Raw genomic sequence first — 16,647 nt, 5'->3', positions numbered from 1 at the left:
ATCAAATATTTATTATGATGTGTTTCCAAATCTAAATTACGTTTAGGCTTTTGTTTATTCAATTCAATTGTCTTTTGTTTCCACAAAAGTGTTTGCGAATCCGCGACTATATCCCACAATGTCTGCTTTGGTCTGCATTATCTCGGACACATGATACTACAAACAAATGTCACGGCGTGTGTGTACCATCGCCCACACTGTTAACTGTACATCCGTGGACCTTTTGTAATAACTTAAGGTCCACCGATGTACAGTTAGGAGTGTTGCTGTTTGTATCTACATACATTCAGGCCTTGATTCATATTTTATATTGTATTCGACAACATTTTATTAGGTAAGCGTATTTCGTTCCAAACGACGTTACTTACACACCTGTCTCGTAGTGAAACATTTAATTGATAATAACTATAAAAAAACTAAATTAAGGAAATATGGATTTACAAGGCTACAAAGATAAGAGGCGATACCTATTTAATAGTTACGATATTCTTAGTCGATTGATACGTAAACAAGAGAAGTGACTACATTGCTGCATAAAATTATAGTGTTATATATTTCTTGAATTGAACGAACGATTTGACCCAGCATTATCATTATGGCGTTAAAGCCCAGTTTCGTTAAATTCACTCAATCACATTGTACGGTAGGAACTATAACCAAGTTTACATAATACGGGAACTCATTTCGGATTCATAGCCGTTTCTGTCAGTTCGATCAAAGGCGTTCAATTAACGGTTTGATTAATGAGACAAATGAATGTCAGTAGGTAGGTACGAGTAACTATGTTTAAACAAACAAACGTTAATGATACTATTTTTGTCAGAAATTAACGATACAAATATGTTAATTAGGTATGTTCTTAAAATAACATTTTATAACCAATTTCCTGGCTCCATAGTCTATTTAAAAACATGTTACATAGGCGTTCTACTGACTTCTGCGTGTCTAAAAAAACGTGGGTAGGTATTTAAGTTGAAAAAGTAATTAATCCACTTTCGTAACCTCCATGTGATAAACATCTTTTACGCTTACGCCAAAGAATAGCCAGCTGTTGTGATCGAATAGTCGATCGGAACTACCTAAATCGTAAATATGATTACAATGAGTAGGTAATTTCATATTCTCATGACAATCGCCAGGGAACAGAAAAGAATTACAAAGCAAGAAAAAGTAAAAGCACCTTAATACTAAGTGTCCCAATTCACCAAATTGGTTTTAAGCTTTTCACATGCTGATCGAATACTTACCGTTCTTTAAGCAAGTAGAAAATTTAAGTTATCCAGATTCGTGCATTTAGACACAGATTTACGATTCAAGTAGGTATTTGTAAAAGTATAATTTGCATGTCATTTGCGTGCATTTCTACCTATATAGCTGGACCACGCATCACGCAGGAGGTACGGACTTGCCAAGTAGGCATGTGAAACCAACGGCCGACCGCATATGGCATTGGGCAACGTTTTATCGTATATCTACCTACACTGTGACACTTTAAAAGGGATTAAATGTTGTATTGCAACACAACAGGTTTAAAGCCAACACAACAAACTAAACAGAACCCATTAATTACTTTATAATACGCGATTATTTATCCAGTAGTTAAAAAGGGTTAGATTTGCGGGTGCGATTCGATAATGAGTTTGTGTTAATGTACCTAATTAGTTAATTAAACAGTAAGCACTGGCAGATTAGAAACGGATTTTGTTAATCATTATGAGAATAGACTAGAACTGTCGAGAGATAAGTTGACCTGCTTTTGTCAGGTCAAGGTTTTCATGGAAGAAACAGAGTATAGCCATATAATCCATATATGTATATGGGATCATGGTCAGAAGTCAGAACGTTACATCAGAACAGAATCCATACGAAGTCAAACTTGGAACCTCGAAATCCGTGACAATGAAGTATAATCGGAGATCGTACTTTACTGGTTGTTCATATTATAAGCGATGGGAATATTTATTCACAGAGCAACGCGCTCGGAGCCTGGATATTTGGTCGGTTAAATGTTTTGCAAACCTCCTTGTTCTCGTGTCGCAAGACAAAGAAACATAACAATGGCCGCAGAAACAATGCCCCCGTACACTTACAAATGTTTTTACATAACTAAATTCTTCGTGGTACTGTAATGAAAGACTAGTCGGTGGCTAGGTTTTGCTTTTTATTGTAAACAGAATTGACGTTACTTTTGTTTACAAACGAGTGAAACGAAACCAACTAATGATTGCAAGGAGTCCAAAGGGCTCAACTTGACTGACTCAGGTGACAGAAAGTGACATGGCTACCTTGTATGTTAGTCATATGGCTACCGTCGCGCTGCACTGCTGTTCTTATCGTAGTCACAGTTTTAAGAGCAGGTTGTTTTCTCGCAATTCGACTCTATATTTAGGAATTTTAGCTTTGCTCTAAACGTTTGTCCTTGTCCTTGTCAATCGTAATATCTAAATCCTTTTACTACCTTTAACAGCGCTCTTAAGTTCCTCAATTCGTGCCAGAAAACTAAAAAAGAACGTTCTGTACGTCATTTAAAAACCATTTAATTAAGGGCTTATCAGTTACCTGAAGGCCACTCCTGTTGAGCGAGAACCGATCGAGGTCGCGCTCGTGCGGCAGCGGCGAGTTGGAGCGCCGCGGCAGCGTGGCGTGGCCCGGCGACACCGACTCCGATATGTACGTCTCATCTGGAAACAAAACACATTGTTAGCTTCATTTTATTTTTTGGTTAGTTACATTATAAGTAATAGAAATAGAAATAGAAAAACCTTTATTTATGACAAACAAACACAGATGACAAACATGTTGACAAATATACAATGTATAACATTTAGTGCAAAATGCCATAAAAGGGTCACAACTCAGCATGTAGCTGGCAAAGCCAGCGCTGTTCTTCCGTTGTGACCCAGGTGTAGGTAAGTAGGTACACAGGTTTACCAAAACGGGGCTACTTTCGAGGCGAATGCCGTCGTGTTGCGACCGAAAAGAGAACAGTCCTGCATAAGTACTTATTGTCGAATATGCGTGGGTCTTTAGTGCCTATTACTCGTATAATACCGTATTTTTTGGTTTGTCTGAGGAAAGAAGTTCAATGCGATACGATTTTTTAGGCTAATACGGCGAAGTTAATTAAGCGCCATTATAGTCTATCCATTAGGTATATAAACTACAAGAAACTAGACTAATTTGTTACACCCAGTCTCTCTACTGGAACCTTATAGTCAACGTACCTAGATAGGTAGTCATGTATTTCTAGCTAGCTACCTATATGGTCCGAATGTGTAAGGTCTAAACTCTAAAGGATTTAGCTATTAAACAAAGAAATAGCTCCTGCAAGAGTTCGAACGATCTAAGGTGGTTTAGTAACGTATCGTTACAAGTGCTCGAATAGCATGTGAATATATAATATGCTTGTTAGGTACAGATCGGTGGTGACTAGAAACACCAGTGCTGCCAATGGTTGTGGTTGAAAATTAGTTATTAGGTAAGATGTGAGGACAGAATATATATTATGAGTGTGCCAAGACAGTCGCATTTGAACATTTGGGTACCATCCTCGTTGTCCAATTCAATCCATTCGTCGCGTTTAAGTTGACGGCATTTTTTACCCCTCGTCAAGGAATTATCACACCATTCTAACGAGTTCAAAAATGAGTCTCGACAAGCCAAAACGTCGCGAATGAATGTGGCTTTCTCACCCTTTTTTAAAGTACTGCAGCGGCTGTTACTTGGGGATTCTTTAGGCGAATTCGGAGGCTTTTTCTTCACTTTACATTTAGGCATGTTTATAAGTATTGAACTTGACATTTGCTCGCTATCAAGCAAAAGTCTTGTGGTAGACTTTGAGAATTCATCATCTAACGGTCGGGTTACCGTTAATGAAGGAACAGAACGTTCTATTTGGTTTGGAGGATCTTTTTTTAACGTGTAACTATGTCCCGTCGGTCCCACTAACGAAGAATTTGGATTGTCTAAAACCGTATCCGGTTGGAAATTGTGATTTGTTATTGGATCACTGTCCACTGGTGACGATTTACAGCAGAAACAACACCATCGTAATAAACACTCGCGAAATGACGTTTTATTTTCAGTTTGGACACTTTGTGCATTATTAAATGTATTTATATTAACAGGTTCATAGCGTGCTACAGGAGACACGTCTCGGGTAGTTGTCCTATTTTCGAAAGACAAATATCTGGGATTTGCGCTGCCTCTCACGGTTGCCATTTTGCCACTTAAAACACAACACAAAACACGACTTGTTACATTTAAACAAAATCACGCTATGGTTGTTCATTAAATTAACTCATTTACACATGTTATCGTATCCTGTAGTCGCATTGTTTCCTGTTAGAGCGAGAATTAACGATAGCAAGTGCACACAAATGGCGCTCAATTCAAAACCAAATCAGCTCTATGGTCAAATGAGGTTAAGAACAATGAGTCCTATCAAGATCGTCAGAAGTGCGTGAAGCCGGGAAGAACTCTATGATTTATGGAGTAACTATGTAAAAAAAATATTGATAAAATTACATACCACCGAAAGAGATTGGTTTTTGATGGATCGAAAGTGTACTCCAACGAGTATATTTTTCAGACACCCTAGTTGGCGCCGTATTCGGTGTGTAGAGGGAAGTAGTTGAGGTGGCTGGAATACTGCTATCGCCTGTTAGGCTAGGGAGCGTGGTCTTCAAGTCTTTGCGTAGACAGGATTTGTATAATCGTTCATTTTTGACAGATAGTTCAGGCGATGAATGTTCCCTGTCGGCGAACCCAGAGTCAGAACCACAAGAGCTTGCATTCTCAATTTTATCACTGGCTGATGATGTCCTTCCACTGCTGGTTGCCGGAATATCTACTTCATCGTTCAATTCTTCAACAATCTCGTCCCTTTTCTTGAATTCAATAACCGAGCTATATTGAACATCAGTATCCTTATGAATTGAACGTTTTATCCTCGGTGATGACGATTCAACTAACACTTTACTTTTAACTTCGACGTGTTCCGGTAGTTTACTCAAGTTTGGTGACAATCGTGATTGAAGCGATACAGTTTTGTATTCACGATTGGTATTTTCCGTATATATTTCTTTAATCACGCCGTCTTTTGCTTGTTCAGAAACTCTATTTAGTTTACTGGCTGACACTTTAAGTTCATCTGCTAAGGAGTACAATTCGTTCTCTATATGTATTAATTTACTTTGCGAGACTTTGGAAGTTTTTGGCCCTAATTCAGGCGACGCTTTTAGTCTATCTGATATAGTAGTAAGGTGTTGTTCGATGTTATCAGCATAGTAATTTTCTGTAGATTTTTGTTGCAAAATCTGTTCATCTACCTTTTTAGCTGCAGAATAATTTTCACTTACACGTTGCTTTAATGGTACAGCCTTGGGTTTAGTTACTTGTCCTGCCAAAAAGGAATATAAGCGTAGTTTCTCCCTGTGCTGTTTCCTCACATTAGACAGGGGAAGTGGCTCTTTCTTATTGCCTTCGCTAGTGAGACAATTCCAACACGACACTTCCTCGTCCTTGCTTGCAGCTGCTGTATTTCTCGTTTCACAAAACTCGGATTTGTCTACCGTCATTGTTGATAAATAATGTATTTATTTTTCACGTATGTTTTCCGACGCCCAACTGCCGATTAACTAATTCATTTCCATACGCTCAAGCCCTTAAATAGACTTTTGAAGTCTTCTCGACAAACGCGTTACGACCTTAATTATATTATTAATGTCAATCGTTACGCAATATCGTCTGCTACTACTTACCTAAAAAAACAAAAGTTTTATACCACGACCTAATTAATTATAACTACATTCCGTTTAAAAATAAATGTTCCAGATCGATTATGAAAATTCTACAGCGATATTAGTCATGTTAGAACGTCGAAATAGTTGCTAAATGACTTCTATCTAAATTGTAATTGGTGTCATGCATTGAAATAAGTAGGAGGTTAAACATTAGTATACAATGGATTAATCTTGACTAATCTTGGAAATAGTTGTGTCTCTCAAAACACTTAATCATTCGGGATAAAATAACATAAGGTGTTGCTGAGTTAACTCACTCCAGACGACGAATTGCTCGTGTCAAAAGATCAAACTAATTATTTTCTAAGTGGGTATCAGGTACCTACAGTCATTTACGTTAGGTGCGTGATGAGTGTGTCACGTCTCTCTGTCAAAATACTGGTTTGGCTGGGTCAGGGTTAAATTGGTAGTAACTATTTATAAACGTGAATATTTTTGTGGGCTAGTTATTATGGTGTAATTAAATTAAATTAAATAATTATTTAATTCAAGCATGATCCATATAAGTGTTAGTAACAAAAGTTAAATACTAATGTTAGAGTAAAATTTTCATTAAAACCAACCATGCAAAACAGTATATTTAAAGTAGAGCTCCCGATACACGTGTTACACGCTGACACGGGTACCCGTGTTCTTAAGCCCGCCGGGCTTAAGAACCCGAACTACACGAACCCGCCCGGATTCGGAAACGTTTACACGGGTACCCGTGTACACGGGTACACGGATACACGAAATAACGGATCTTATTTACCCGCCGGTTCGACCCTTCACTCTCGTGTAGCGGAGATTCGTGCTATGAAGACATACGATTGAATATGTGGAAGGTTAGGAAGATTCGATTACCTACTTTGCAGTTTTACTGGATTGATTTGTAATGTCAATAATAGGTAGGTAAGTACAATTTGTTTCAATAATCATAAGATTAAAATTAACAATATCTCAGTAACCGTTGACTTCATTGTTGGTATTTCAGTTTCTTCATTGATGTAGTTTTTTGATAATTAAAGTAAACCTAAATACCACCACCACCATGTTACCATTTGTTGGGACGTCAGTCTTTCCGTGACCACAGCTGGTGCAACTCAGCTGAAACGTCGGAATTAAAGGTAAAAACAATGAAATTATATCGCGGTAGACCCGTTTGTGTAATTAAATATGTGTACAAAACGCGAGAGTTTAAAGTGTTATATAAACCTAAATGATTATTTAATACAAAAGTAGATAGTTATGCTTACTGAAACCAGAGTTGGGCATTATTCGAATCATTTTTAATCTAAATAATTATGGTGAGATTAATATTCGCGAATAAACCATTCGTTTAGAATTTCGAATAAGAAATGAATTATTCGAATAAATTACACGAAGGATTTTTGTAATACACACTCAGATGGCAAATCTGAATAGGTATGCAACTGCAGCGTATTTTAGAGCCAAGGAAAATTTTGGGAAAGGCCCCAACTGACCGTCGCCATCCATGGTGGGGACAAATGGGAATTGTTTATATGCAGCGCCTATTCCCATTTGTTCCCAGCCGGGACAAGTGAGAATACATCCGATATTTGTGTAAAATATTATTATGTAGGGTCTACCCATATGTTCCCCGCGGAGATAAATGGGAATTCACCCATTATTGGTAATTATTAGTAATATGGGAATACACCAATAATGGGTGCATTATTGGTGTATTCCCATTTGTCTCCAATTCACGTGACCTACGCCATGCACGAGGCGGGGACAAATGGGAATGTTTATATGAATTTTGGTGTTCCCATTTGTCCCCGATATTGGCGTTGCCATTTGTCCCCGATATTGGCGTTGCCATTTGTCCCCACCTCAAAAGATTTCTATGCAGCGTCTTTCCCCATAAGTTTCTCGCGGGAACAAATGGGAATACACTCTTTGTTGGTGTATTCCTATTTGTTCCTGCCCTACGTGACCGCCGCCATACGTGAGGCGGAGACAAATGGGTACGATTTATATGCAGCACCTATTCCATCAGTTCCCGACGTAGACAAATGGGAATACATCCGAAAATTGTGTTCCCAATTATCCCCACCCTAATAAGGTGGGGAAAAATGGAAAATATTTTTATGCAGGGTCTTCACATATGTTCCCCGCGGAGACAAATGGGAATTCGACCATTATTGGTAATGACGGGTGCATTATTTGTGTATTCCCATTTGTCCCCGATTCACGTGACCTACACCATACATGAGGCGGGCACAAATTTGCATGTTGTATATGAGTTTTGGTGTTCCCATTTGTCCCCGATATTGGTGTTCCCATTTGTCCCCGAGGCGGAGACAAATGGGTACGATTTATATGCAGCACCTATTCCATCAGTTCCCGACGTAGACTAATGGGAATACATCCGAAAATTGTGTTCCCAATTATCCCCACCCCAATAAGGTGGGGAAAAATGGAAAATATTTTTATGCAGGGTCTTCACATATGTTCCCCGCGGAGACAAATGGGCATACACCCATTATTGGTTATAATGGGTGCATTATTGATGTAATCCCATTTGTCCCCTATCCACGTGACCTACGCCATACATGAGGGACAAATGGAAATGTTTTATATGCAGCGCCTATTCCCATCGGGGAACAATAAGAATACACCCGTTAATGGTGTGTTCCTATTTGTTCCTGCTTCAATGAAGTGGGGACAAATGGGAAAGATTGTTTGTCTTTTCCCACATGTTCCCGAAGGGGACAAACGGGAATACCCCCATTATTGGTGTATTTCCAGTTGTTCTAGCCCCACGTGACCGCCAATACATGAGGCGTATTCCCAGTTTCCACACCTCAAATCAACCAACCAGATAAACCGATAGAAAACATTTTCTTTTTACTATTGGGATATAAAACAGCTAAATAGTTATTTTGTAAGCTAACTATTCGACAATATTATTCGCAAATAATTTATTCGTGGGCTATTTTATTCGCCGAATAAATTATTCGCGAATGAATTGAACACGAATGATCATTCGAAAAAATTATTCGTCATTCGCGAATGATTTGGTAATTCTCATTCGTAATTCGTCATTCAAATGAATTTTGCCCATCTCTGACTGAAACTACCACGAACGGAATATGTTATATTTTCCTTTAACAAAATCGCATTTTGCTCACTGTTAGCAAAGTACCCTTGTTCGAGCTGCTGAGGTGAAAAATAAATTAAATTGGTACAACACATATCAATCACATTGAACATCCATATATACATTACTGCAATCTCCGCTACACGCCAAGGACGGGTTAGGCCCGCGTGTATTTAAGATCCGTTTCGCCGTGTACACGGGTACACGGGTACCCGGATACACGGATCTTAATTACACGTGTGCACGACTACACGTGTAGAACGGGTCAGAAAACCGTGTACGTGTAGTTCGGAAACGGGTACCGAACACGTGTACACGAAACCCGGACACGACCGCGAGCCCTAATTTAAAGCTAGCGATAAAAGATTACAGGTTTGGATCATGGCTAAGTTAACTAAATTCAATAATAATAAATTGCAAAGGAATTTATTTGTATTATCCACCTGACCTTAAATTATGTTAATTTAAGTTTCGCTTTAAGCTTCAATAAGGGCCAGTTGTAAGGCCGATTAAGGATACGACTTTAATTAGTATCTGAAGTTTAAAAAGTGCGCACTTCATATGAAAGCAAAACTTTTTGTCCTGAATAACCTTTATTGTTATTTAGGACTATTAATGCTTCCATCGATAAGCGTAATCGTTACAAAATCATTAGTATGGAACTAAAACATATTGCGTAACATTTAGAAACGATTACAAGATGCAGCTAAAAAACTAATGATATTACGCACTTCGTTTAATGATTAATTAATGACGTTGATTGTACAAGTAATGTATGAAGGTAATCATTAAAAAATATATATATTATATAACAATAGAACGAAACCTACATCAGTAAAGGAGATAATGCAGATATTACGTTAACTAATTGTAGGTATTATTTCTGACTTGCTAAGGATATAAAGGTAACTAGATGGCGATCAACATCAGGATTAGGTACCTAAACCCTCAAAATACATAGGTATGATGCGTCACATCATTAATTTGTAGTTCACTCCTTTGCATTCCCTTTAATTTTTTCCCATATACAAACATTTTCAAATTGAATATAGTTTAGTGTTTTGTTAAATTAAAGGATATACATTAAACGTATATGACTTCGCAAGATATGTAACAAATGCGGCTGCGGCAGAATAGATGAGACTTGTGTGACAGTCCCTAATTTAAAAAGTTTTAATTACTCGACCGGATGCGTACGTGACCTAGATCATGCCAGAAGAAAAAGACCCTCCGATATCCCTTTGCTTTTTGATTTAGATCCCCAGTATTGCAGACTTACAAGAACACTCAGTTACACACTTAACCTATCAGACAAATGCAAAAGAACCATTTCAGCCTCATTACGTTCATTATCACTTTCCATTCAGCTTGCGCAAGCCCCAGAAATCGACCACAGCTCCTACGAGTAGGTAGCCGTCTTAGCAAATTCAACCACATGGGAAACGGTGCACACATACCTAATCATTTATCATTACACGTCATCATTAGTGGAATCATCTGTTACGGTGTCCGTTGGGCGGAGAAAGCATCCGGGATATGTGCAATGAAGGGTATTGAGCATGCAAAATAAAATTACAAGTCTAGCTCGATTGCCACAAATCGTACGGCAATTCGTACGATTTTGAACGTTGAATGTGAATTAGCGGCGTTATGACATCCCTACACTACCTACAGTATTGTGAGATTTGTGAGTAATGACAAGCCCTTGGCATTGTACTTCATTATTTAGGATTTTAGGAGTTATATTTGTATCATTTTAACTCGTTTTATGACGTATAACGTGTAGAATGTGTCGATGTGATGTTAAGTAAGGTGGAAGAGGTCAACTCTTTACCAATGTAAGCAAATTGTTAAACAATCATTACATCCATGACGACCGTGACCTGATGTTGCAATAAACACTAATTAGAAAATGAATGGTAGCCATTACGAATGCGAGGTGCGAAGACAATGGGCACCTGCGGCAAAATGTACCTACGTCAATGCCCCGTCAGATTTGAAAAGACTTTTGCATAAGTATGCTTTTTTGAAGGATTGACGACAGAGGTTAATAAAAATCGTTCTTAGACTTCATATCACACATTAATTCCTTCAGTAAGTTGTCCTAGCCCGGTAAGACGAAATTGAATCATAAGTAATTGATAGGACGCGAGAACCTGCGTATGGCTAACTGGATGTTTAGCCATGGTAACATTCAAAGTTTTATCAACATACATTTCTTGTAAGGTTAGTTGATTTCATCTTTGAACCATAGGTACTTAACCTATTCAAATTCGGACTATATTTTCAGTTATAGAACGTTTTACTACTTACTTATACATATCCTTTTCTGTTTTTTGTTTTTATTAGGTAGGGCCTTACCTATTATTCACCTACTTATCCTCTCTATTTTAAACTCTGCCACAGTAAAACTTCAGCTTACTAATATGGCAGGTACATGCACTTCCTTAGTTCTTTTAATTGATCACATTACCCTAGTAGGCCACTTATATCCAATGCCTCTAGCCGGAACTGCAATGTCCGTAAGACATGCTTGTGATACGATTATATCTGTAACTCTCCTCAGGGTTGTCACATGCACTAACTTTCTCGTTGTGAATAGGAGAGTACCTATCTACGTAGGTATAAAAATAATTAAGTAACAGAAGCCTATGCAGTATTGGTATACGGCTGTAACGGTGTACAACTAATACAACTATACACACGTTGACAGTTGACACTCTATTATATTTTATTGAATAAGAGTATAGACTGGGATTTAAGTTATTAATTATTTCGAAGTGCACCTTTTCCATATCTGTTAAAACTACTTAAACAAAAGTTACTAAAAGTGTTTACCTTACTTAGTTGTAACATTTCAATATAAATGTACCTACATGACAGCCCTGGGCCACAATTGCGCACGCGACGCGTGACGGACGATCACAACGTTCACATCAGGCGCTCGCGCAGAAGGTGAGCCGGTCTAATATTCCGGATGGCGCTGATGTACTTATTGAGATTAGATTAGTATCGTATTTGTTAAGGCGTCATGTTTTCAGCAACTCATGTGTTAGATCGCGACGCGCTTAATATTTGAATTATATTGGGATCATATTTTGAGTCGGGCGGGAGCTACCAGAATCAAGCCATCTGATCTCATATGGCTGAGCATTGCGTGTTAATGACCAACTAGCTTTTAAACATATCAAGCTAAGTGACAGTGGGAGACAGAGCATAGCAAGCAAGTATGTCATGTCAGCTAGTATTTTACAATTAAAGGATGATTCACGCTAGACCGGGACGTGCCCGAGCCGAGGCGTCCGACATGTCATTTTCTATGACGGCTGATCGGTGATCACGTGGTGCTTTCGGTGGAAAACGAAGCGCCGGAAGCTCCGGCTTGGCCCCGGCCCGGTCTAGCGTAAGTCCTTTACGCTGTTCAAATCCGGAGTCGCACCGTTTTTAAATTAGGCTAATATATCTTCTATATGTATGCCGATTCCGCACTGGTGTTAGTAATTCAATCCCGGATAGTAAAAGCCATTATTAATGACGCGGCTACACGTATAAAATACCTTTTTAATGTCGTAGAAAGTACACCGTGTTTACGTCTACATGGTAGATGCCGTTTTCCCATGGTGACGGTAGAAAGTGGTCGCACGGCTAACCTTTACTGGCCTTGTATTACCATTGATTGCACAGACGAGGACTTTTCCACGATCCAGTGTAACTGTGTCTTGGAGATACTTAAATTATGTGACAACCTGAGTGCGCACTATACTGGTCCATGGGTCCATCTCAGAGTTTGAATCTGCAAGTTATTGGAATAATGCAAGCTTCTTAATCAATGCCGGTTATGAAGACTTGTAATGTGTATAAACCTATAATGGATGCGCAATTATGCGTAATTGTGAATTCTTTTATTGACTTGTTCTTTTGTTTTTATATTTTGAAAGGTGGGCTTTAATTGAGTTTTAAAGGGCATATGTTATTTTAGTGCCTACATAATCTTATTATGCAACGATCGATTCTCGTAATTGCTCGCTGTCGGAACATTTTCCGTATACCAATTTCTAGTATTTTACACGAGGAATTAAATAATTCGCATCATAAAAACGCAAAGCTGGGGCATGTAAAAAGAGGGATCTGCAAGCGAACGTTGCTCCCATTCTTTTAGTTCCTGTGATTTTAACCAAATCTTGAGTTTACACTTAGTTCCCACTTCTTATTAACCTGCTTTTGTTTTTAGTTTCTTATTTATGATCCATCAAAAACCGGGTTAATCTCAAATGATGGTAACGATGATGACAATATTAACCGCGTAGCGAGTCATGCTCGTGTGGACTTGATAATGAACATAGCTGTCCTCTACGTATGGGATTGGATGACCCTACTTACACGCGAAATGCTTTCCTTTCGCGGCTTGCTTTTGCAAGCCGTCTGTGCCCATTTCAATGTCAGTTTGTAGATAGATAATAAACAAAATACGAGTAACAACACTCACAAACAAATTGGTCACTTAATTTTTGTGCATTTTTAATGTTCGTGAATGCAGTTTTTGAAACTAACACGGTAGGAGATTTTTGACATCAAAAAAGCACTCTAATGGTAACATTCCATTTTTGACCGCAGCTGCACTACTGGTACTGAACGCGTCGGTGTTATTGTCAATTTCCATAGTAAAATGAACAGTACTGTCGTTGGAAATGGACTGTCACCTTAGCAAGGTTCAATTATAGAAAAAATCTTTCCTTGTGTTTTCACGCAGAAGCGGTGTTTATAAACTAACGGTTTTATTCATAATTCATAATCTAACAAGCGGTTGATAATCCTTTGTCCCTATCCGCTATTTTGACATTCTCCGCTCTAACAAACAGTTAGAGACAGTATTTTTATTAGTGTAATGGATAAGGGGATAAGTTTGTAAACAATCTTTTACTTGTGCAATTCGTACATACGTGCTACCTATACAATCGGTATACACGCACACGCACAACGCAACCATACGAGTTTAACGACGCATTCTACGCAAAGCTTATTAATGCATACATATTGCACCATACCTTATCTCTGCTTGTATTATAGCTACCGTACGATAACAGCGTTGCCTAACAGATGAGCTGAGATAATAAACGTTGGTGCATGAATACCTACACGTTGATATTAGACAACTTGTAGACATTCAGTGCCGAACACAGTAAGCGTAGAAAGTATATATATAAGATATAATACGTATACATATATTTAAGATTTCTCCAGTTACCTAAGTGTCGAGGTCACGAGCTTAATAAGAAACGCTTTTATGGGTCAAAAACGTTCGGGGAAAATTGGCGTTATTTCTGTGGACAAGTGAAAACATTTTTCTTAGACATTCACCATACACATTTAAAGAAGTATAGAAGGTTTTAAGATTCCGATAAGGATAAAGTAGGTACGAAAACTAGGCTTGAAATTCCGTTCACTTTATGATGTCCACAGGAAAGCCAGCTTTAACTCATATAAAAAATATTATTGATTCTTTTATTTGAAGCGAATTTAGTTTCCGACCAATCAGGCGCGCTCCTTAGATTTTACTTAACGGGTAAAAATACTTGTCAGCAAAAAAAATAAGGGAGGGGGGGGAGGGGGGTAAACATGTCAATAATAAGTGCTATTAGCTAAGAGAATTTACCACTCTGTAAATGGTTACGATCGGTTAGGATCTGACGTCGGGTCTTTCAAGACAGTACTTATCTAAGACACAAGAATAGACCTAACTATTAAGCTCGGATGCATGCTAATTTAAGACTCCCGTGGCTGCAAATTGTAGTGTGCGCACGCAGTTAAAACACACGCTTTAACTATTGCGCAAGAGGACATTAATCAACGTCAACATTAAAGGGAAGTTTCCACTAATCGCGATGGAATTGACGCGATTGTAACGGTCACTGTAACTGTACTGCATTGTCTATGGCACCATCCGCGGTTGCGTCAGCTGTGGTCTACGGAAACCGCTCCAGCTTATTATGTCGCGGTGTAATTATGGTAGTAATTAAGTTCTTTCGCTGCCAAAAGATTGCATACTCTTGTGAAAAGACGGCGATAATGATAACAGTCTAAAATAAAAACGAGCATGCAATGTTATGAATGAGTTGAGTGACCCCATGCAATATCCTGGAGTGTAATTTGTTCGCCTCTAATTTACTAACCAGTGCCTACTTAGTGGTACACTAATAGTCATATCTTCATCACGAGCCTACATCCAGTGCTGAACCTTTACCTTATTATTTTATAGAACCTGATGCACCCAATCTCATTCAACTGTAACTCTCAATACCGTCCCCGAGTTCTATTTAATTTTATTTGGAATTAGAGAATGTGAGTAATTCATGTTTATTTCGTTTCGGTATGCACACCCGAGAAGAACATATACTTCCAAATGTAACGGTATGCAATTTAAATAAACGACAGACTAATTGTTTATAAACAAGGCATTCTCTACACGGTGCACGATCACTCCCGTGTAATTTGTTAAGTACTTATTTTCTTTTGAAAAACATTTCCTAACCACACTGGCTGATCATGAGGGCTGGGTAATGATGTGAAGCTGGAAGGAGTAATAGCAGGGAAGTGAGTTCTAATATTGTGCCTTCGGAATACTAATCAAAGTGATGGCGCCGAGCTGATTGATATTAATACCCATATGTCAAACTAGCAATTTTTTTGTTGATTTCCACCAAGCCCTCTTCAAAATGCCGAATAATATGTTTGGAAAACAGCATACTTGCGTACCTGGTCTACTTTTTACACTTTCTCGCGGTCAAATTGCCCTTTATAAGTATCGCGAAATTGATCTAATTCATGGGACTGAAGACTGGAAAGGGGTCTCCTTTTTGTTTAGGATGCAATATGGAAAAACTTTTACAAAAAAAAAGAAAACCGACTTCAAAAAGGATGAAATAAAATATTATCAGTTTTGAAGTATATGCGTTACCAACTGATATGTTTGAAGTCGGTGCCAAGCCAAATTTGAAGCATACCATGATTTTAGGGTGACTCGATAAGAATGTACGTGTAAGAATGTATGTGTGTATGTACGTTGGATTACCTACCTTACACCACACGACAGCAATGATCATACTTTCTGTAGATACCTAAGAACACACCGTCAAGCCACCTTGGCGCAGTCCGTACCATGTTTGTCGGTACTAGTATAAAACCAATGCGATTGCCGATATGTTTTTTAAAGAGCAATTTTTACAAATTTTCGAACTGTCCATAGTACTCTGGTGTGGGATTGGGACTGAGTTATTTCCCGCCTCTTATCCAGAAAACTTGATTTCAAAATATAAAACAATCCAAGGACCATCTACAACAGGGCTTTAACTTTTTACCTGCATGGCAAATTTCACCAGTTTACATGGCAGTTGTTTAGCCGAAAAGGTGACAAAGAGACAGACAGAATTACTTTCACCATTATAATATTAGTAAAGTTGTAATGTGAATTATAGACATAAACCTGATTATTTTTGACCGGTATTGTTACTATTTGTCGTGGCACCGACTTCAAACATATCAGTTGGTAACGCATATACTTAAAAACGGATAATATTTTATTTCATCCTTTTTGAAGTGGGTTTTCTTTTTTTTGTAAAAGTTTTTATTTTTAAATTTTTAGTTTTAAGGCATTGTTAAAAGCTTATGAGTGACGTGTGACGCATGAATGAAAAGCATAATAATGCGTATCACTAAATTCGAAACTGTCACTACACAAACACA

General features: G+C 38.2%; 1 protein-coding gene across 2 annotated transcripts in view; it reads right to left on the bottom strand.

Moving 5' to 3' along the window:
- Positions 1–16,647, bottom strand: part of LOC134792154 (uncharacterized) — a 187,951-nt gene that overhangs the window by 4,824 nt on the left and 166,480 nt on the right. For both annotated transcript variants that reach the window (XM_063763375.1, XM_063763377.1), the window contains one exon: positions 2,560–2,681. In XM_063763375.1, coding sequence (XP_063619445.1) covers positions 2,560–2,681 — 122 coding nt within the window. The remainder of the gene's footprint in view (positions 1–2,559; positions 2,682–16,647) is intronic.

This window comes from Cydia splendana, chromosome 7, assembly GCF_910591565.1.
Source record: "Cydia splendana chromosome 7, ilCydSple1.2, whole genome shotgun sequence".
In the NCBI taxonomy this organism is placed as follows: domain Eukaryota; kingdom Metazoa; phylum Arthropoda; class Insecta; order Lepidoptera; family Tortricidae; genus Cydia; species Cydia splendana.
The sequence above is the reverse complement of the archived record's forward strand: the minus strand, read 5'-3'. Positions and strand labels throughout refer to the sequence as shown.